At 34.7% G+C, this 22,266-nt stretch overlaps 1 protein-coding gene across 2 annotated transcripts in view; it reads right to left on the reverse strand.

Moving 5' to 3' along the window:
* Positions 1 to 22,266, reverse strand: part of NELL2 (neural EGFL like 2) — a gene marked incomplete at its 5' end in the record, with an annotated part of 362,215 nt that overhangs the window by 136,058 nt on the left and 203,891 nt on the right. For both annotated transcript variants that reach the window (XM_081311609.1, XM_081311610.1), the window contains one exon: positions 8,743 to 8,868. In XM_081311609.1, the coding sequence (XP_081167735.1) occupies positions 8,743 to 8,868 (126 nt within the window). The remainder of the gene's footprint in view (positions 1 to 8,742; positions 8,869 to 22,266) is intronic.

A 22,266-nucleotide genomic window follows, 5' to 3' on the forward strand; every position in this document is an offset into this window, starting at 1 on the left:
TGCTTACACAATGTATTTTTATTACTCTCCTCTTACTTTTCAAATCTGTGTGTTTATCCACACTTGGTTTTATTGGGTTAATTATCTACATATAATATTCCTGTAATAGTCAATGTTTGCAGAAGTCTGCCTCTAAGATGGCCTGTATTGATCTCTACCTCCTGATATTCATGACTTTGTGTAATCCTCTACTCTTTAATGTTGATTAGGTTTGCTTCTAATCAACAGACAGCAAAGGTAATAGGATGCAAGTTCTATGTTTAGATTACAAAAGATGGTGATTTCTACCCTGCTAGCATGCTGTCTCTCTTCATCCCTTTGATGAAGCAACCTGCCATATTAGAAAGGCCCCGTGGCAAGGTGATAAAAGCAATCTACTGTCAAATGCCAGTAAACAACTACATAAGCCAACAGTCACACAGGTGAATTTGGAAATAAATCCTTCCCCAGTCCTCACCAACACCATGATTACAGCCTCACGAAGAGCCCTGAAGCTGAACACTCCAGCTACGCCATGCCCAGATGCTTACCCATGGACACTTTGAAAGCTAATAAATGTTTGTCATTTTAAGTTGCTATGCTAGGTGTATTTGTTATGCAGCAGTAGAAAACTATTATAATGGTTTGATAAACCAACTTTACTTAAGCAATAGGAAACCTCTTAAATAGCATCATAAGTTATATGAAGAAAGTATCAATCAAAGTAAAATAAGTGGCAACAGTCAGTCAGCAAAAGCACTATGCAAGCTGTCAGTGAGGCTCTGCCAGTAGAAGCACACAGGAGAGACAAGGCTCCTGACTTGGGAGAAAAACTCAGCCTCAGATTCCAAAACCATGATCTGTCATGGATGTGATATTGCAGAGGCACCTGGACTGGAGAGGAAAAGAGAGCAGCAAGACAGGCAATGTCACCAGGAGGTTACACACATCTGCAAGACTGTATCAGCAGCAGAACAGGAAGATGCACCCTATTCCATGAAGCACAGAACAGTGAGAAAGCAGAAGGTAGGTCAAACTTTCATCCAGCTGATATGTCAAAGCCAACAATCAAGAAAGGAAATGAAAGGCATCTGTTGAGCTTCGACTTCAGCAATCCTGTCCTCCACAGGTGTCTGTTGCTAAGACACCGCTATTATTATACTCCTGGCTTGTATAATCTTTTTATTCCCCTATGTGAGATTTCAGTTCTATGCTTTTCATATAAAAATCTCAAAATAAAATTCAAATAATACATCCATTTGGGACAAAGGTGAATTAGGGTTTACTGACTAACCAACTCAAGTAGGTGAGGCTTGCTAATGAGGCAGCACCCATCCTCTGCATGCAGGTGAGCTTGCACAGAGTTGGGCCACTGTAACCACATAAGGCTTGGTGCTCTGAAGATCAAATCATGACCAGAGGGGCTGTAGGTTGAACCTGGACACAACAGCTGCACTGCCACGCTGCATAAAGACTCTGACAAGCCTGGAAACTGCTACATTGGAGCTGCTGTGCTTCCCCCACACTCACTGACAGATTCAGAGAGCTCAGACTCCTTTCCAAGCTTTTCATCTTTCCAAAGGCAATTCGCCTCCCTAAGCCTTTGAGCCTGTTCCTTTTTGAGCTCACTGTTAATTGTATGCATGCACATATGTGTTTCAGAAAGAAGATAAGCACATTGCCTTGGCCTTCTCACTAGCTGTGCAGACACATCTCACTTCTGTTCTCTGCAAGTTTTCTAAACGTGGCCTTAAGTTCCCTAAACATTAACTCTTCCTGGTAACTACAGCACACACTCTTTCAGAAATTCATCCTGTATTATGTTTGTTTAGAAATAGCTTTTCATCATTAATTCTTTAAGTCCTGAGGCTTGGTATTTAATTTATTTTTGTGATCATGTTTGTATTTTCAATTACTCAGTAATACTACACAATTTAATAATATATAATGAAATATAGGAGATGGCTGAGGTATCTTTTAGCTTTAAGGGATATACTTTGAATTATGAAAGCTAATGTCTGATATTCATGTTTTATAAAAAGGCTGAGCTATACCACCATTTTATTACAGTTTATAATGCTGATTCCAGGAAAAAAATATAAAATAGTTGTTCACAAAAATATAAATCTTTTATAATAGTCATGGCAACTAGTGGACAGATGGTAGGATTATCTGATTGTTAATTGGGATTCCTTAGGAAAAAATATCTACATAAAAGAATCTGGGCTCATAAAAACTGCCCTGCTTGAGAGCTGACTAGAGGCCCTGATTCTTTTTTTTTTCTTATTCTTTTTTTTTATTCACTTGTTCGTTTTAAACAAGGAAAACCTAGTACACTGGGTTTGAAATGAATAAAGCTATCGTGAATTAGTAGGCCCTGATTCTTGAGAGGTCCTATTCTCTACTTTGACAGATTAGGATCCTTGGTAGCTCCCTGGATGAATCACAGTATTTGCAGTAGGGGCCTGGATGCATGCATCTAGCCCCAGCATTTCACAATCAAATGCTCATCCTCAAGAACAATGGGAAACTCTCTGTTCCAAGAAGAAAAACAAATTCTGCTGAGGAAGGCATTTTTCTCACTTCCAGAGAAGTGCTATTCTGTCACACCAATATCTCCCTTTCTTTTATTAAGCCCTATTCACAGGTACACAGTAAGTATAGTTGAATAAACAACAGTTGAAACCATTTCTCCAACAAAGCTATCTATTTTATGAAAATTAATGACTCAATTTAAAAGTAACCAGAGAAAGTGCCCAGCTGGAAGGATCCCAGAAAAATAAGGCATTTCTTTAAGAGGACAGCTTGTCTAATCATAATAGTACCAGTGATAATAAAGGCAGCAAACATTTATTAAACATTTCTTCTGGCTAGGAATTTTATAAGAGATAGAGTGCCCAAGGCATTTACAACTAAAATAACCTTGTTTATTTTCGACATAGTGTGAAAGCTGGTATCCTATTATTTTCACTTCCTGCTCTTTATCATTGTTCTCTACATCTGTGTTCCTTCTTGAGGCTCTCTGTCCTCTGTGTCCTTGCCTCCAGTATTCTCACTTCCTGTACCATTGTATATCAGTAATTATCAGGGTACAGCATAATGAACTATCTGTCTTGTTCCCTACTTGTGACTTAGATCCATCAAGAGTTATTTTTAAACAGTTGATAATAAAGTTATTGTCCCTTCATAAAAATATTGCTAACATAAATAGAAATCATTTTTGGAAGAAAGCAGAATAAAAATAATGTTATTTCTGCCTTTCCAAAATATTATTTCTTCACATATTTTAAGCATTTAAGTACTTTATTGCCTTTCCAAATAGTGTTTCTTTAAACTCTGTAAGCATTCTCTAGAATTTGATAGAGGACTTTAAAGAAACACACCACCACTATTTAAAAAACTAAATGCATGGCTTGCAACTGGCTTAAAATCTTTGCTTCAGTTTCCCAATAGTAAATCATTTCTGTAACTTTCTGTATCTGAGAATAGCATCCAAGACTGTTACAGATGCTAGAATGTCCACAGTAATAAAGTGAAGGAAACTTTATATCATCATAAAATTCATCATTCTTTCTCTATACTCAGCAAATTAGACAAGTCTGACAAACAGGATACTAATGACAACTTTTAAAAATATCAGTTGACCATATATTGACCATATTCAAGAAAATGAAGTGACCACAATAACATCATAAAATGTAAGCACCAGGAGTATTCAATGCTATAAAATGTTACATACTTTCAAAAATAAAACTCCTTGGGGAACACAGGAGGAGGTTCTTCTTTTAACAACAACAACAAAAAAAGATTAAGATTCTAGTACAATCCCTTGCTTTTGGACTTCCTATGATATGTCACATGGACCAAAGCAAGCATCAGAAAGCACTGGGATAACAAAAGTATCAAGACTCAGCAAAAGCATACTGAGGAAGCATCTGGGAAATGTAATTTGAGGGATCCTAAGAAATCCTCTATGCCTTTGCTAAGTCCTGAAAATTTAGCACTGAAGAACCACTCTCCCAGATTAAGCCAAGATGGGGCTTCTGATAAGAGAAAGAGAAGGGGAGAATTTATTGGGAAGTTGGGCTTATGGATAAGAGACTTATTTGTGACCGAAGGACAATAAAAGAATACTGGGTACCATAAGGAATGAGAGATGATATTACTCACTATACAGGTCCTAAAGGTAATTTGTAGGAGACCAGAGATATTAAAAAATAATGTGTATATCATACAATTTTGATTGGATAACTCTAAAGCAGGATTTCTGAACCCTGGTACTGTTGACATTTTGGGTGATATAATTCTTTGTTGTGGAGGCTCTCCTGTGCCAGATGTCCTATGCACAATGATTAATGACTCATTTGAAAAGCAATCAGAGGAAACTTCCCATTTGGAAGGGTCCCAGGGAAATACGTCATTTCCTAGACAGGACAGGTAAGCTAAGATAAATAATATAGGACGTTTGGCAGCATCCCTGACCTCTGGCTATCAGATGTCAGTAGTAACACCTCCCCCACACAACAACTATTGTGATGACCAAAAATATTTCCAAGCATTGTCACAGAAATTCTGGCAAGTGAGAAGGCAAAATCATCCTATTTGACCATCACTGCCCTAAAAGTCTAATTTAGTTCCTGAACTAGGTAAAATTATTTCGTATCTCTTTTACTCAGACATCCTTCCTATTCTCCTGTCCCTACTCCAAAGAACTGTACAACAGTAGAGAGATGACAAGCAAGTCAACAGAAGAATCAGAACTTCTTTTTTATTATAACAATCAGAACATGGAGATATATTAGGAAGATCTGAAACAAATGCCTTTGCTTCCTTTGCTCAGATGTTTATTATTTGATAATTCCAACAGTTTGATTCCATCTTTGTTTCCTGAGATGTTTTATTCATTGTCCATTACATAAGACCAGTTCCAAGGAGAGACACCCAATAGGACTCAAGAAGATTTAATCAATTTGATTAATGCTTATGTAAGCGAACCAAGAAAGCCATTATTAGATTAAGTAATCAAGAAACTTACCTATGCATAAAAATTAAGTTATTATTGCAAGATCCTAAAGAATGGGATTAAAATACCTTGGCTTATATAAACCAAAACTTTCCCCCCTCCATCTTTTATCTTTTCTCTCCTCTTTCCCTTACTTCCTTCTCTTCCTTCCCTTTTCTCTTTCTCTTCCCTCATTTCCACTTCCCCCACCCCTTTTCTTGTAGGTACACTCAGTCTTTCTTCTCAAGAACAGGAAAGGATGTGAGAAGGAGAGAATCCATGAAATGTCAATAATAATAGTACCCTTGTTAGAAGGAAATTATGTTAGTGGGTTTATAAAAGTATAAACTGCTATATCCTTTGTGAAAATGGTATAACTGAGTTAATGCTGTAAATTTGTAATGATCAGAGTCCCAGAAAATGATGCTGTATATTTCTTCTACTAACTTCTAATTTAGGATTATTTTTGAGATCTGCAGGGGAAAAATTCCTCTTGGAGTTACAATAATCTATAAGACAGTCAGCTTAATTACTGAACATTATAATTGAATAGTGTATTTCTACATATAAAATATAAGTCTTTTCCATTCACTTACCTTTATGATTGCCAATTACAAATGTTGAGAACTGTAAAAGCTTAGACTAAGGAGGCTTATCTGCAGGCCTACTTCACTTCACCTCTCACTAATTGTACAAATATGAGTAATGCAACAAATCTCTCTGAGGCTCAGTTTCCTTATGAAAGTTAGGGATTAGACTAGATTATCTTTAAGAATTCTTCTATCCCCAAAATCTTATGATCATTGAGAAAATCTAATCTAAATGATGTGAAATAGAGAAAAAGCTGCAATTTTACCAACTATAGAAGGTAATTACCCTGTAGCATACATAATTTGTACATCAGATCTATGACATTATAAAAAAAGGCTTTTTATTGATCAAATATCCTAACTATAAATTATTGTGTTGGTCTTGTACATTTATTTAAATTAGATTGTATACAATTAATTTTCAGTTAGAGTAAGCAATTTTGAGAGTCTGCAGGGTACAGCATTGACAGTGTCAGTTGTGTTATGGTGAAGGGCTCTTCAACAGGAAAGAGTGGCAGGAAAACAGAAACGAAATGCATTTTGAACTCCAAGCCGCAATAAAAGAAAAGAAAGGAAAAATTCAGAATTCGGCCACAAACAACAGGGAATGCCTGCGCAGCGGTGTCTTGACATTTATTTTGGACTGTCTTCAGATCCAAGTATGTAATATATGGATGTGGTTACTAAAATTTAGAAAAAAATCAATCTCAATTTTTATCAGAGAAATTAAGTCTAACTTTGGTCTTATAGGTGCTCTTAAAAGGAATACCCTAGGTACCTTCAGGTACAAGGCAAACCCCCATCTGAGAAATCGCATCTTTAAGTCTTTGGTACAGACAGGCTTTAACAATGCGTGGGAGGATGGGAGTGGGGGACTCACCTAACATAAAGAAGACTTTTGACAATGCTCACCTGACTCTGGAATAAAACAAAATGCACACATATTCCCTAGGAAACCTAACTTTGGGGTATAGAAATGAAAATTTAAGAGCAAGGAAACTCTCCTCTTTAAAGGGAAGCGTAGAAATAATGGTGCTAGTTGGAAATGCTAGTGCCTCATTAAGGAAAAACATTCCCTATCATCGGCCAGATTTTGAAATTCTCGGCTCTGGATCCTTAGGCACAAAAACTACAGCTTGAATAGCTTTTCTTAAAATTATTTCAGCTTTCCTCTGCATTCCTACCAAAGAATACTTCATTTATATCATTAGAAACCTTGGAATCCTATGGGGAAATTCATCCTAAGTGGTCAAAAATAGCAATTTTTGGAATTTTATTTGGAAGGGGGATGTGATGAGAGAGGCAAAATCCAAAGTTCAAGATTCTCTGTCATGTACTAAAGCTAAACTGTTGAATTTGCTATAATTGGATTTACATTCAACAGACAGATTCAGAATAGAAATGAACCTCTTAAAAATATTCTGCCCTGGAGAAACACTCTCCATTTAACACAAGGCCAAATTATGTGATACATCTTCTTACTTAAAATCTTGAAAAATCTCTTAAGAGTACAAGAAAAGCTAAAAGGATCACTAGGAAGTATAAATATATACAAGGCTTTTTAAGTCTCTAATGCCAAAAAATCAGCAGACTTCTTAGAAATGCACATTCTTATTTTTAACAAGCACATTTTGAAATATCACTTTCTAAGATACTCAACAGTTTTATCTTAGTTTCTTGTTAACCATTAAATTGGAATTCAGGCTTATCAATATTATCAGTATTACAGTAGACTGTGCATTATATCCTCCATTATTCTGACAGTTTTTAAAATTTACTTTTATGTTGAAAACCATCTCTCCAGTCCTTTTTCAAGACAGTATACCACTCATTATGATTAAATTTTGTCCAAAGAAATAATGCAAAATTGCTTGAATAATTTCAAAATCTCTAGGATGAACTGGCTCAAAAGTAGGAATTTATGAATTGATTTGCATCACCATATTAAATATCTTTTCTACCTATAAGATATCTTTGCGTTTGCCTGATAGATTGGTAAGTCAGTTCTCATTATTTTTATTTCTATCATTATCATTTTGTTTTTATATAAAGACTATATTTGAATTTGAAGGTATATCCTTCCTCTTTCTCTGATAAGGAAAATAATAATTGGTACTCATTATAGATGTTATAATGAAGATACATAAATGTACAACTAATACAAACACAAAAAGTGACACTTTAATTTAAATTCATATTTTTACTAGGAAGTTGTTTAGAGTCTGTTTCTCTGGGAACCTCTAGAAATTATTTATAACATCTATCTGATAAAAAATTATAAAATTGGAAGTAGAATAAAAATGGCAAGAATAAAATTTAAAGTTCTCTCCAGTTTTATGATCCTACGTATTTTACATGTTATTTCTCCTATTTTAAAAAAAGAAATTCCAAAAGAATGACCTATTTCATACCCACATTTCCTCAAATTCCCTAGTCATCAATCTAGTTTTCTATTTTTCATATTCTACCCACAAGAACCCATGAAATATGAAGAGAATAGGTGTTATCCCAGGAACTTTTTAAGACATTATTAATACTCAGGATATCCCTGAGCACTCTGGATGGCACTAAAAGGAGTGGCATTTCAATGAAACAAAAATAAGGAAAACTTCTTCAATGAAATACGCAACTGCACTTCTCCAAAGTGTAAAGAATGTCTTCTATACCCTCATTTTCTAGAAATCTAAGCATCTATTTCTGAAAAACATTACAATCCTCTATTCAGAAATCTAAGGACTGGAGAGGAGTTCAGTGGTAGAACACTTGCCTTTCATGTACAACACTCTGGGTTGAAAAACTCAGAACAGAAAGAAAACAAATACACCCCCCACCAAAAAAACACTGTCATACAAAGGAAGTATCACATAAGTGTTGTTTCTCAGATTAGCCTTAGTAATTCACATAAAATTTGAACATAAATACTATTCATGTATAAATTTAGTACAATATTGATTTGGTTCTTTAGTTTGTCTAATAAGAAATATTAAACTTATCTAGAGCAAGCAGGTATTCCTATCTTTCAAACAGATTCATAATTAACTACTAAATCAAGAAGATATGATTTTGCTTAGTATTTATGGCATACTTACCAAAAACTCAGAGTCAAAAGAATCTTTTAAAAATAAACTGAAGACACAGAAATATTCTATTTCCTAGATAGCTAACATTTACCTGTACAAGAATAATCATCAATTCTGATATATCCAGTTTTGCAGATGCACATGAAAGAACCCGGGGTGTTGACACACATGGTATTCTCACGACAGTAGTGGCGCCCTTCAGCACACTCATCAATGTCTGTGAATAATAAGTAGGACAGAGTCAACAGTGGCTAATATTCTAGGATTTCTTTAAGATTTTCTTAGAGAAGGTGGGGAGAGAAAAATAGCTAATAATTGGGCAGCATTTTATAAAAGCATTCTAAATATCTTCTTTAATGAAAATATTGGATATTCAAATGACAGAAACTGTATGAGTTCTTTCTGACAGTTCCTGCCGCAGTTTCAAATAGGTCGGTCTATTTCAACTTGCATCATTCTAAATATCTTTTATAAATTTTCAGTGTAATTATCTACTTGTGTTTGATAAAATGAATCAGAAAGTATAGATTGGGGTGCCTTGGAATTTTCAATCATTGAGCCTACCATATATTATTTTTGATTCACTGGTTATTCTGTACACTTGGGGACACCATGAAAGAGGCAAATAAAACATTCACACTGTATACCAGAACTTGAATAAATTCACTTAAAGATATGAAGCCAATAACATGTAGTTTATTCAGAGATAGAGATTTATAACTACATTACTGAGTTTCTGAACAGAGATGGAATTATAATATACAGATGTGATATTGATGAGAAATTATAAAATAGATAAAGTAAGATAGCATATCATATTAATAATAATTCACACATCAAGTTTTGAGTATAAAAACTTATAGATTCTAAGTTATAATAGGTATAGTACTAATTAAAGAATGTGAGTTTTGACAATAAACTGTCTTAATTTTAGAGCACTTTGCTACATGGAACATAAAGCAGTTGCTGATATTTTTTCGTCATATAATATTATTTATTAAGGGTTTTAATTAATTGACCAATGTACTTCTCCTCTAGGAAGCTACTTTCTCAAATCTTTGTGATGAATCCTGTAGATAGAATTAACCTCATTTGTACATCAAAAAACTGAACAACTATGGGGAAAACCACCACTATAGGGGCCATATTATTCATATAACCCCCACTATATTCCCAGCCTTGAGAGCACTAAAAGAAGTAATTGACACAATGGCAGAAACCTATATATTAGACTACAGAGTCATCTTAGCTAACTACTTATTTCATAAATGGAAAAACTGAGGCCTAGAGAAACTCAATTTTTCCGTTCCAACTTTATATCCTATGTCCTTTGTTTCTTCTTTCTTGGTGTTTTGGCCACACTGTGGTCTCACCATTCTCTAACTATGCTATTTCATACCTTTCATATATACTTTTGCATATGCTAATCTCTGTGCTACTTTTGCATATGCTAATCTCTTCCCTCCCTGACACCACTCCAGGAGATCTTGTCCACCACTGAATTCACCATTTTATCTACTTCAACATCCCTCCTGTGAAAATATCACAAGTGAATTACAATGCTCCCTCTGCAGATCCTCTTTGGGGCTTTGTATTTCTATTTTAGATGCATAAATTATATTTTATCAATTTTTAAGGACACTTTTCCCCAAGTGAATCACATATTCTTCAAGGGTAGGATTTATTGACAAGTATTTTTTCTTAACTTTGGTTATCTAGTTCATTCATCTGGGATGCTTTTTAAAAACATTAGCTTGTTTTTCCTACATTTTTAATTTGTGCTTTATAGTTCAACTTATTGATGGGATTGTTGTTACATATTCATACATACATACAATATAAGAAAATAATTTGGACAATATCACTCCCCAGCATTTTCCTGCTCCTTCCCTGCCTCCCAGTCCTTGGTCCATTTTCTCTACTAATCTCCCTTTGATTTTTAGGAGATTCAGCCTCACCTTTCTTTTCTTTTTTCCTATCTAGCTTCTACATATGAGAGAAAACATAGAACCCTTAAGAATCTGAGTTCTTTTTTGTTAATATGATGATTAATGATGATTAATGTGATGACCTCTAGTTTCATCCATTTTCCTGCAAATGCCATAATTTCACTTTTTTATGGCTGAATAAAGCTGCATCGTGTATATATACCATGTTCTCTTTATCAATTCATCCAATAATGAACATTAATTTAGGCTGGTTCCACAGTTTGGCTACTGTGAATCGTGCTGCTATAAACATGCTTATGTGTGTCACTGTAGTAAGATGACTTTAATTCTCCAGGGTAAATGTTGAAAAGTGGTGTAGGTGAGTCATATGGTAGCTCCATTCCTAGTCTTTTGAGGAGCCTCCGTACTGATTTACATAGCAGATGTACTAATTTACAGTCCCACCATACATTTTCTCCTCTTCCTCTCTGGCATTTATTATTATTTGTGTTCTTGGTGATAGCCATTCTGACTGGTGTAACTTGAAATCTCAGTTGTAGTTTTGATTTACATTTCCCTAATTTTTTGTCCATTTGTATTTCTTTTTTTTTTAAGGAAGTGTCTGTTTAGTTCATTTGCCCATTTATTAATTTGGTTATTTGATTTTTGGTGTAAAATTTTTTGAGCTCTTTATATATTCTAGATGTTAATCATGTGTCAGAAGATACTTTTTAAAAACATTAGTTCTTAAGTAGAAATTTTTTAAAAAAATTTATATGTAATCATAAAAATCCCTGGATAGCCAAAACCATCTTGAGCAAAAAGAACAATGCAGGAAGTATTACAAGATCTGAAGTCAAAACATATAACAAAGCTACACATCTAGAACAACTTAATTGTCAACAATACTGCAAACAACACACTTCAGGAAAAGAATAGGTTCTTTTTTATTTGTTTATATTTTTAAATAAATTATGCCAAGAAAACTGGGTATTTTTTCTCATACAGAAGAATGAAACTAGACCCATATCTCTCACCAGTTATAAAAAGTAGAAGAAGGAAATTAGACCCATATCTCCTTCCAGTTATAAAAAAGAAACCTAAAATGTATTAAATACTTAAAGGTAAGACCTGAAACCCTAAATCTATGAGAAGAGAAAAAGGAAGAAATGCTTCATAATATTGAAATCAGCAAGAATTTTTTTTTCTATGAAGACCACAGTAGCATAGGAGACAGAAGCAAAAATAGAAAAGTAAAATTATATCAAACCAGAAATCTTCTGTATGGCAAAGAAAACAATCAATAGAGTGCAGGAACAATCTACATAGAGGGAACGTATTTTCAAACTATTCAACCAACAAGGGGTTGATATCCAAAATATATAAGAAACCACAAAAGCTCAATAGCAAAAAACAAACATACAAACAAATTAAAAAAAAAAACCAAATAACCCAATTTTAAAATATGCAATGGATCTAAATAAACAATTCCTGAAAGAGGACAGACAAATGGTCAACAGGTAAATGGAAAAAACATGTTCAGCATTACCATAACATATTACCTCACCCTAGTAAGAATGGCTATTATCAAAAAGACTAAAGATAACAAGTGCTGGAAGGATATGGAGAAAAGGGAATTCCTGGGCACTGTTGGTGGAAATGTTAGCAGTAAAGCCATTATAGAAAATTATATGGAGGATTCTCAAAAAATTAAAAACAGAACCAAGAAAATCAAATCAGTAATATTGAAGAGATATCCTCATATTAACTCCCTTGTTAACTGAATCATTATTTAGAATGCCCAAGAAAAAAAATCAATTTAGTGTCCATCAGTTGATAAATAAAGAAAATATGGTATTTATACAAAATTACATATATACAATTCTGCCATATAAAGAAAGAATAAAACCCTATTATGTGCAACAAAGTAAATGAAACTGGCAATCAGTATGTTAAGTGAAATAAGCCAAGCACATGTAGACAAGTACTATCTGATCTCATTCAAATGTAGAATCTTAAAAAGCTGATGTCAAAGAAGTTGAGAGTAAAATGGTGGTTATCAAAAACTGTAAAGAGTGGACACAGGGAAGTAAGAAAAACTTCATCAATGAGTATTGTTAGTCCACTTTGTGGTACTATGACAAAATACCTGAGAAAATCAATTTGAAGGAGGAAAGATTTATTTTGGTTCATAGTTTCAAAGGTTACAGTTCACGGTTGAATGGCCTCATCACTATGGGCCTGTGGTGAGACAAAACATTAATGCAGGGAGCATGTGGCAGAACATGTCAGGGCAGCTGGAAAACAGAAAGAGCAAGCTAGGAATGGGTATAAAATATACCTTCAAAGGCATGCCACCAGCAACCTACCCTACTTCTTCCAAGTAAATCCTACTTGCTATGGTTTCCACCACTTCCCAATAGAGCCACCGGCTGGAGAATAACACATAAGCCTTTAGGGGACATTTCAAATTCAAACTGAAACAAGTACTGTTACAGTTAGATAGGAGCAGGAAGTTCTGCTGTACTATTGCACAGCAGTAGATTTACTTCAGATAACAAATGTTCAGTACAATTCAAAAAGCTATAAGACGCCAGAAGTAGCGCACACCTGTAATCCCAGCAGCTCAGGAGGCTGAAGTAGGAGGATCACAAGTTCAAAGCCAGCTTCTGCAAGTTAGCAAGGTCCTAAAGCAACTCAGTGAGACTCTGTACCTAAAGGGCTGGGGATATGGCTCACTGGTTAAGCACCACTGGGTCAAATCACTAGTACCAAAAAAAAAAAAAAAAAAAAAAAGAAAGAAAGAAAGAAAAAGAAAAAGAAATCCATAAGAAAAGATTTTAGAACTTTTCACCTTAAAATATGATAAATGTCTATTCTGATTTAAACAGCATGCATATATCAAAACATTATTTGTTACCCATTAATATGTGTAATGTTTATGTTTTTATGTATTATTTATTTATTTGGGTACCAGGAATTGAACAAAGGGCCATATCCCCAGCACTCCCCCCTTTTTTTGAATTTTGAGGTGAAAGGCAGGGTCTCATTAAGTTGCTTAGGGTCTTGCTAAATAACTGAGGCTGACCTTGAACCCAAGTCTCTGAGATTATAGGAATGCACCACTACAACCAGCCAAGCTAATTAATTATTTTAAAAAGCTGGTTCTTGAGGCAAAAATCCAACCCTCAACTCCTAATTCTGATTTGACTGTCTGTGATGGAACACAAGAAATGTTTTGTTTTTTTGTTTCTTTGTTTTTAAATCTTCACAAGTCTAATTCATTTTTCTGTTAAGGGCCAGGTAATAAATATTTTAGGCTTTGGGCGTGAGCTTGGAAGTGTTCCAATAAAACTTTATTTACCAAAATGTGTAGTGAACAACACTTGGCTCATAGGCCATAATTTGATGCCCCTTGAACTAATGCACAACTGCATTTAAGAAGCATTGGGTACATCACTCATTTCTGTATCAATAATAACTAGTAGGGTATCTAGGGCATTATGAGGCTACAGAATGAGTGAATAAATTCTTCAAGGCTAGTTTATGAAGACTTAAGAATGGGTCTCAGATTTTCTCATTTTTAAATAATACTCATCTCATGGTACCATACTACTGCTAAATGTTCGCACTTCTCTGTGAGAAAAGTAACACATTTAATGATACCCTAAAAATCAAACGACAAACACTCTGGAAAAAATATGATGAAGATTCATTTGCTGGGTTTTAATATCATAATGGGAATCACAAGGGATTTTTAATGTACTTAGCTCAATTAATGGTGACTTGAACCCAGCCCCTCTGAAGAGGGTTCTGCAGAGAGGTAAAGTTATTGAAAATCCATAGCAGAAATCCCCTGGGTTTAAGAGTGTGAACTAGGAAGGAGGCCATCAAAGAAGTCTACCTGCTCAAAGACAGAAGAACTTAACTTTGGGAAAGAAAGAGCTATGAATAAGAAACATACTCAGTGAAAATATTTTGGTTATCAGAGGGAGGAAATGTTCTGAGCCCACCACAGCATCTCTACAAATAGCAGTTCTTGGTGACAGTCCATAATTCCAGGGAGCAATAGCAAAGCAGCTTCAGAGGCCAGAGCAGGATTGTGAGTCCAAGCTGAAGCAAGCATTAATTATAGCCTTCTTCACACACAAAACAATATTCTAGAGAAGAAGCCTATTCCCATAAGAATAACTATCAAACCTGGCAAATCAAACTTAAAATTATATGTGAAACACCCCATATCCTTTCCAAGAATATTTATGGGTTGGGAACTTTGGTGGTACTAAAGTCCTACAGGAGGAAGTGGGGTAAAGATACTATGAATTAGTACTACTTTTCTTAATGTGACCCCTTCATAGTCACAGTTGTTGGATAATTTGGTCTTCTAAATATCATCTCTTCTATTGTTCATTGTTGGGTCTACATTCCATAGAAATGGAAGACACTAATCTGCACAATATGCTTTTGTAGATGCTTCCCTTTTAAGAATCATGTGGTCAGAAAAATCTCAATGTAGAGTCATAAATTTCACAAAAAGGAGCCCATTTAATATAAAAACTTTAACGAACTTCAATGATTTACATCTCATAGACATACTGGAATTATTACCAACAGATATAAAGAGGCAGCCTATCACTTGGGATGGTGTTATGAGGGAAAAGAAAATGAAATACCAAAAGCCAAAAACAACAACAACAAAAAATCATCAAACCCTGTAAACCAATTGCCTTGCTTGATTTTTTCCTATCTTCAAAGGAAGAACTCCCCAATGATCTATAACTACGTACTAAAATTGCACAGTTACATAAATGTCATTTCCATTTACATGTACAGATACACACAAAAATGTCATGACTAAAAAGTAATCTGGTGGAAAATTATGTTCAAATTTAGTCTTGAAATTATTTTAGTTCCAAGTTATAATTTAAAAATTTAAATGAGTCAAATTCTCACAATTTCACAATTCAATTCAATCCCATATTTATTGGATGTTTTCTATGTTAAAAATCACTTCATTGAATTTTTAGTCATATGTTGATGGTTCTATAAGGTAGAACAACAACCATTGAGTGGGTAGTACCAGTTAATGCAGAATATTTATTCAGAGGTGAAATGATCACATCATGAGAACTGTAATCGGTCCATATCAATTTGAATGAATTGATTGGTGGTAACTGTAGGAAAGTGAGGTGTGGCTGGAGGAGGTGGGCCACTGGGCCCATGCCCTGGAAGGGCTTATTTTCCCTAAAATCCCTTCCCCTTGTTCTCTCAATTTCTTGAACACCATGAGGTGAGAGATGGTCCTCTATCAAGTCCTCTGCCATGATGTTCTGCCTTGCCCTGGCCCAGAACAATGATGTAGGCCCACCATGGACTAAACCCCTATGAACCATGAGCCAAAGTGAACTTTTTCCCCCTCTGAGTTGTTCTTGTTGGGTAGTTTGGTCACAGAGATGAAAAGCTAATGCAGTAAATTTCTATAAAACAGAAAGAGCCGCACAAAATTGGGCTGCCAAAAGAAAGCTTTTAAAAATAAGCTAAGCATTATGGAGATTCAAGCAAAAGGGTGCATTTCTAGACCATATGTTCTTTAATGTCCCCTCCAAAACTTAGTATAAATAGTTCGGGCATAGACTCTGCCTTGGATAGGCTTACAGTCCAAGAAATGAATGATCACATTTACATTATAATCATCTCATTCAGTTAGGTGCTGTTTTAAGCCAGCATTTTACAAGCTGTGTTCTAGAGAGTAACACAGGTAGGAGAAGTTCATGGTTCCTAAAAACAAAGTACTCCCAGGTCAAATAAATTTAGGATAGCTATCTTACTATGGTTCTCCTTCTATCTTATTATGTGCTCCCTTTGCCTTGTCTAAAAATTCACAAAGTATATCAGCAAATCACAAACTTTCAGATTTCTAGGTGTTTTTTAATATTAATTAATTTATTAGTATATAATGAACATGTGCTATGTTCCAAGTACTACATTAAGCAACAAAGACAAATTCTTGCTGAAGAGAATAATGCATAAATGACAATGTTATGGAGTGGTACATACTATTTAATATTTAACACAGATATGCCCAAAGCGTATTGATTAGGGAACAGTGACTCTCTTTTTTAAAAAGCAGTACTTATTTATTCTGAGCACCGATTTTTTCATTTTTATTTACACATTTTTATTGGTTCATGATGATTATACATAATAGTGGGATTTGCTATATTCTCATACATGCATATGATATAACTGTACAATGCCTAATCCCTTATCAATGTAGAACATATTTAAGAATTTATATTTGGTAAATAATATAGTTACATAAATATAATTTACATTTGTTGAATATTATAATAATTTAAAAATAAAATATTTGCATTAAATATTAAAATAATTTATATTTATATTTGGTAAATAAATTTACAGGAATAACAACATGAGGTCCTATGCTAAGTGTCAGAAATCAAAAATTGATTGGTCAGTCAATCAATCCTATAAGAACTGATATTCAGAGGAAGGCTGATGACTATGAGTGAATACCACCATGGAAATTTCACCAGTGGGACTGGGCTTGAGGTGGATTTTGAAGAAGAGGTAGGCTTAAAGTGAAAGACTTGCACAATATTAGAGGGACTGCCAGAGAAGAATTTCCTTCCTGTCTATGGTGTTCAAAAAAGAACTAGATATTGTAAATATTCAAGTCTAGGAAAGGCAGCAGACATAGCAAAAAAAAAAAAAAAAGAAATGTTGAGGAACAAGGTACAATCTATAAAACTTGTGTAGGAAAATAATGGAAATACAGTTATGGCATAGAAGACATAATGTGGATATACTTAAATATTCAACAACTCTAAGGAAGGCAGTTTCTTTGCAATGATATGAAAACATTAAAGCATTTGGGAGGATGGTACTGACAAATACATCATACAGAAATTGGTAACATGGAACAACTAGAGAGTTGGTTAAGAGAGGTTCTACCACGGTGAGAAGCCATTTCATGAATAAAAGTCTGAGTTTTCAGACTTTCACTTTAAACCTAAAGTAACTTTCCCATATTTCATATTAGTATCTGAAAATATCTTATTATGTGTTCATATATCAGCTATTTACTCCCTTGGAATATAAGATTCAGGAGGGTATAGTTCCTGTCCAGAAAAACAACTGGCCCTGGCTAAATGTTTGTTAAATGAATCAATGAATCTTTTCATGGGTTTTCCTCTGAAAGAACGAAGGAAAAAGAATCATTCATACTTCTCTGGCCAGAAGCTCATCTTGGCCATGATCCCACAGTCTTCCTAATATACTGCCTAGACAGTTACCTAGATGTGGACTTTGTATACAAACAGCAAACAAGCTATCTGGGTGAAACAGTCTTGTTATGTGGAGGAACACTGCAGTGTGGAGGCTGGGGGTGGATAAAGAAGCCAAGATTCTGGTTCTGTTTCTACTATAAGTCTAACAGATATTTCAACTCTCTGGATGTTAATTTTATCATCAAAAGACACTTTTCAAGTCAGTTCCAGCCCTCAAACTCCCCAATTCTAACAAAGAGAACATGATCTAAATAGTTGCTGATTTATGATTCTTCAGAATTTTGTGAAATACACAGCATATTCCACCAAACTAAAAAAGCAGAAATAAACTGAGTTTCTTATATTAGAACAATAACTCTTGCCCCAGGGTCTTCAAATTGGTCTATTTTAAAAATAGGAATTTACAAATTCCCTTTTATCCTACCTGAAAGTTGTGGCTGACTCTGTAATTATACTGAATTATAGATTTTTAGATCTGAGAGGAACATTAAAAATTATCCAAATAATTTACAAATGAAGAGACAGAGGCACAGAAAAGCCAGAGAGAAATTAAAGAGGTGGCAGGGATCAGAGCATACAGCTTTTGTGAGCCACATTAAAGAATTTGGACTTTATCCTATGTGAAATGGGAGAGGTTTTTAAGAGCAGATTAATTGCATAGCATCTGTGTTTTTGGAAGAGCCCTCTAGCACAAGCTTAAGCAGTTAATGAGCGGCAGTTGTAGCAAGAACAACATTTCCAAACCCTAAGTCCAAAATTAATGTTCCTTTTGGCCTATGGACTCAACTACAGACTCAACTCTGGAGGCATGGTTTACTAAGACACAATGCCCCCTCTTTTGTGTACTTCTGCCACACCAATAAGCTACCCTCACCTTGTATTTTGGAGGTCACTAATGCTATTTTTTAAAAAGCATAGTATATTTCTTAGGATACGGTATTTATATCAATTTTACCCTATAAAAGGATTACATTAGCACGCTAATGAACACTAATGTCTTTTTGCTTAGCCAATAAAAACTTGAAGTCATGAAGCTCAAAGGCAAGGACTACACATATTGAAGAATAATACAGATCAGTATGGGTTACTGCTAAAAGTCTTGGCTCACCAGCTGTGAAATACTGACTGGGCAAATTTGGCAACGAGATCAATAACTTAATTCACAAACAGGGAAATAAACTAAGTTCTGAGAAATGGATTCTAGAAAGAGATTTGAGAGTAACATTTGGAAAGATTAGAGTATTTTTAAAATTATAAAATTTGCAATTATAAGTAGGCTACCCAGTGAAAATCAGTAAAGAATAAATTAAAATTCCATTTACAAATAAGCTAACATTGAAAGGAATTGCCAGCAATCATATTTTAAAGTCAGTAAATCAATGAGTTTGTTTACTACAGATTAACTTTTAGGTATTAAAAATTATATTCACCTGAATGGATAATTGAAATGTATAGCTGAAACATGGATTCCTTTGCCATCTCAAAATAATTGTCACAAATTTGCTTCATTAATTTTTCACACTAATTCAGAAGAATGAAAGCTATAGTATTATGTTACCTTTCTTACTCCTCTTACTAGAATATATTGAATATATTAATATTAAATTTGGAACTCCTGACTCCCGAATTACAAAAAGGAAAAAAAAAAGGGTTGAGACAATCGGTAGGAAAATTTGAGACAGAGATGAAGGGAGTTAATCATAAAATAAAACTGACGGAGAAAGATGAAAGATGAGAGAACTTGAAATAGAAGAATTGAAAAGAAGAAATGAGTGTGTTGTTTATTCTTATAATATTTTTCTGAATTCCTATTACGTCCAAGTACTACCTTAGATATCAGTAGCATAGTCTTGAATATGACAAATTCAGTATGTGACCCTGCTGTATCTTACTTGGTCTTTCTGACAAAAGAGACAAATAATAATAAAAACGGTAATGGGAATTTGATTAAGGATAACAAAGTACTAAAAAGAAGAAGAGTTATCTAGGTAGGATAGTAAAGAAGAGAACATTTCAAACAGGGGGACTATTTGCTAATGCTGAAATTTGAGAGGATTTGCTAAATTTGAAAAAGAATAAAATATTAAATGTAGCTAATGAAGTAAGAAGGAGCTATTTTGTGTGGAGGTCTTTTAAACTATGTGGGCATCTGACATGATCCTTCAACCACTGATGATTCATTGAAGTTTAACTAATTGATTTTTTGTATATAATATCATTTTAACACGATATAAAATTTAAAAGATCTAATAGACTGTACAATGAAAGTAAATCTGATTTTCACTTAGTTCTCCCACTTTCAATCCCGGAGACAAACACTGTTATCAATTTCTTGTGCAACTTTCCAGATCAGATACAGCATGTGTCTTTATAAGCATATGCATAGTGATATGTGTGTGTGTGCATGTGTGTGTGTGTGTGTGTGTGTGTGTGTGTGTGTGCATGTGCGCACACTTTTCCTCTGAAAAAGCACAGGAGGGGGATGAGTTTACATTAATTGCTAAGCTTTTTACCTGCAGGGTAGAGAATGGATTAGAGATGAGTAAAGTGGAAGCTAGGAAGAAGTTCACTTAGTTTCAGTCCTGGTGTCTTTCACCAGGCAGTGTGGCAGATTAAAAACAATACATGGAATATAAAATGCTTGCACCCTGGAGCTGACTGGATGCTTGGAGATTAGGGAGAGAATCTCTCAAGGATAATATTCTCCTTTTTCACCTGGAAAACTGAGGGGCTCTGTGCTGGATGGAACTGGAGGAATGTATCTGGATTACAGAAAAGTATGTTTCCAATAGGGTGAATTTTAAGGGGTTTATGGCATATTCAAGTGGAAACACTTAAGAGCCTGTAAGACATGGGTCTAGAGCTTACTCAAGAGACAGAACTGCACTGGTGATTAAGAATTGGGAGTCATAAGCAAAGAGAAGGTAATTAAACCCATGGTGTTATATAGCATCACTTATGGAGAGGGCAAAAATTGAGGGAAAAAATTAAAATAAAGCTCTGAGGAAGCTGATCTTTTAAGGAGCAAATAAAGAAAAGAGACTAAGAAACATTGCTTAGAGAGATAACAGCAAAACTATGAGTGCTAGAGAAAGATGAATTCCAAACTAATGGTCAACCATCACCTTTTGAAAACAATTTCTATATTTGGGGAAATCCCTATCTCCCTAAGATAAAAGTCTCAGCTCAAATTTTTTGTGTGTTTAGAGGCTGGCATATGGGACGACTATGACCTAGGATTGCTAACTAGGGGCACTTAGCAGCAATTTAATTGAGAAGAGAACTTTATGACTAAGCAAGTCTGTGATGTCTTCTAGCAAGAATGATGGAGAAGACATTCACTGCTTAGAGAGGTAGTAGCAGATTCTGCAGTCCATCCCTGATGTCATCAGAGAGCCGCCCCAAAATACCTACATGAAATTTCAGTGTTGACACAAAGAGGCAGATGAGATAGGTGTTGTCATTGCTGAATATCATCTAAAGTTCTCCTTCTACTTACTTTGTAAGCTGCCTAACCTTCTGCAATATATTCCTATTATGTTTAAACTATCAGACTGGACTAGATCCTTTGCAACTCAGAACTCAGATCCATATAGTATAGTATCATCAAGAAAAGGTAAGTAAATATTTGAAGGAAGGAGTAATCAATACAATTAATTGCTGCTTAGAGGTCAAAAAGGTACAGACTGAAAGATATCTGGACTAACAATATGGATGTTATCAAGGAAGCTGCTGAGAGTACTTCAAAAGAGATATGAGATGAAAAATATACCCTGAAGCAGGTGGAGTGTCTGATACAAGAAATTGAGACAGAATAGATCATGACTTTACAAATTTTAGCTAAAAAGGGGAGAAGGAGCAATATGAAAAAGAAATGTTGTGGACTAATTGAGAAATGAAGTATATTTAAATGCTTATGGGAAGGAGAAAACAGAAGTTGAACACTGAATTTTAAATGGATAATGGATAGAGCAAGTTTCCTCTGGAAGAGATGAGGTTCAGTGCTCAGATGAGCCAATCACTCGTGGCAGTGGGGGTTTCTACTCCACAGGTACAGGTAAATCATGTGGACTTATGAAATGATAGCAGGAGACTGAGCAAGTTATTATCATTTCTGTTTTGTTGGTAAAGAAGTTATCTGCTGAATGTAACAGGTAGAGTCAAAGGTTCTCTGAGAATGATAAAGTTTTGAAGTAACCTCCATAGGAAATGAGGTGAAACTGAGCTCAGATGTACAATAAAATGACCAAGCTAAGTACAAGGTCCTGCCAAGATAAGACATTATGTAATACACTTGTGTGGACCACCACTGACATGTTTATAACATTTTGCTTTCTATAGTGCATGTTAAATGCATTATATTTTAACACTCATAAT

This window comes from Spermophilus citellus (assembly GCF_964194105.1).
Source record: "Spermophilus citellus genome assembly, chromosome: 10".
NCBI classification, from domain to species: Eukaryota; Metazoa; Chordata; class Mammalia; order Rodentia; family Sciuridae; genus Spermophilus; species Spermophilus citellus.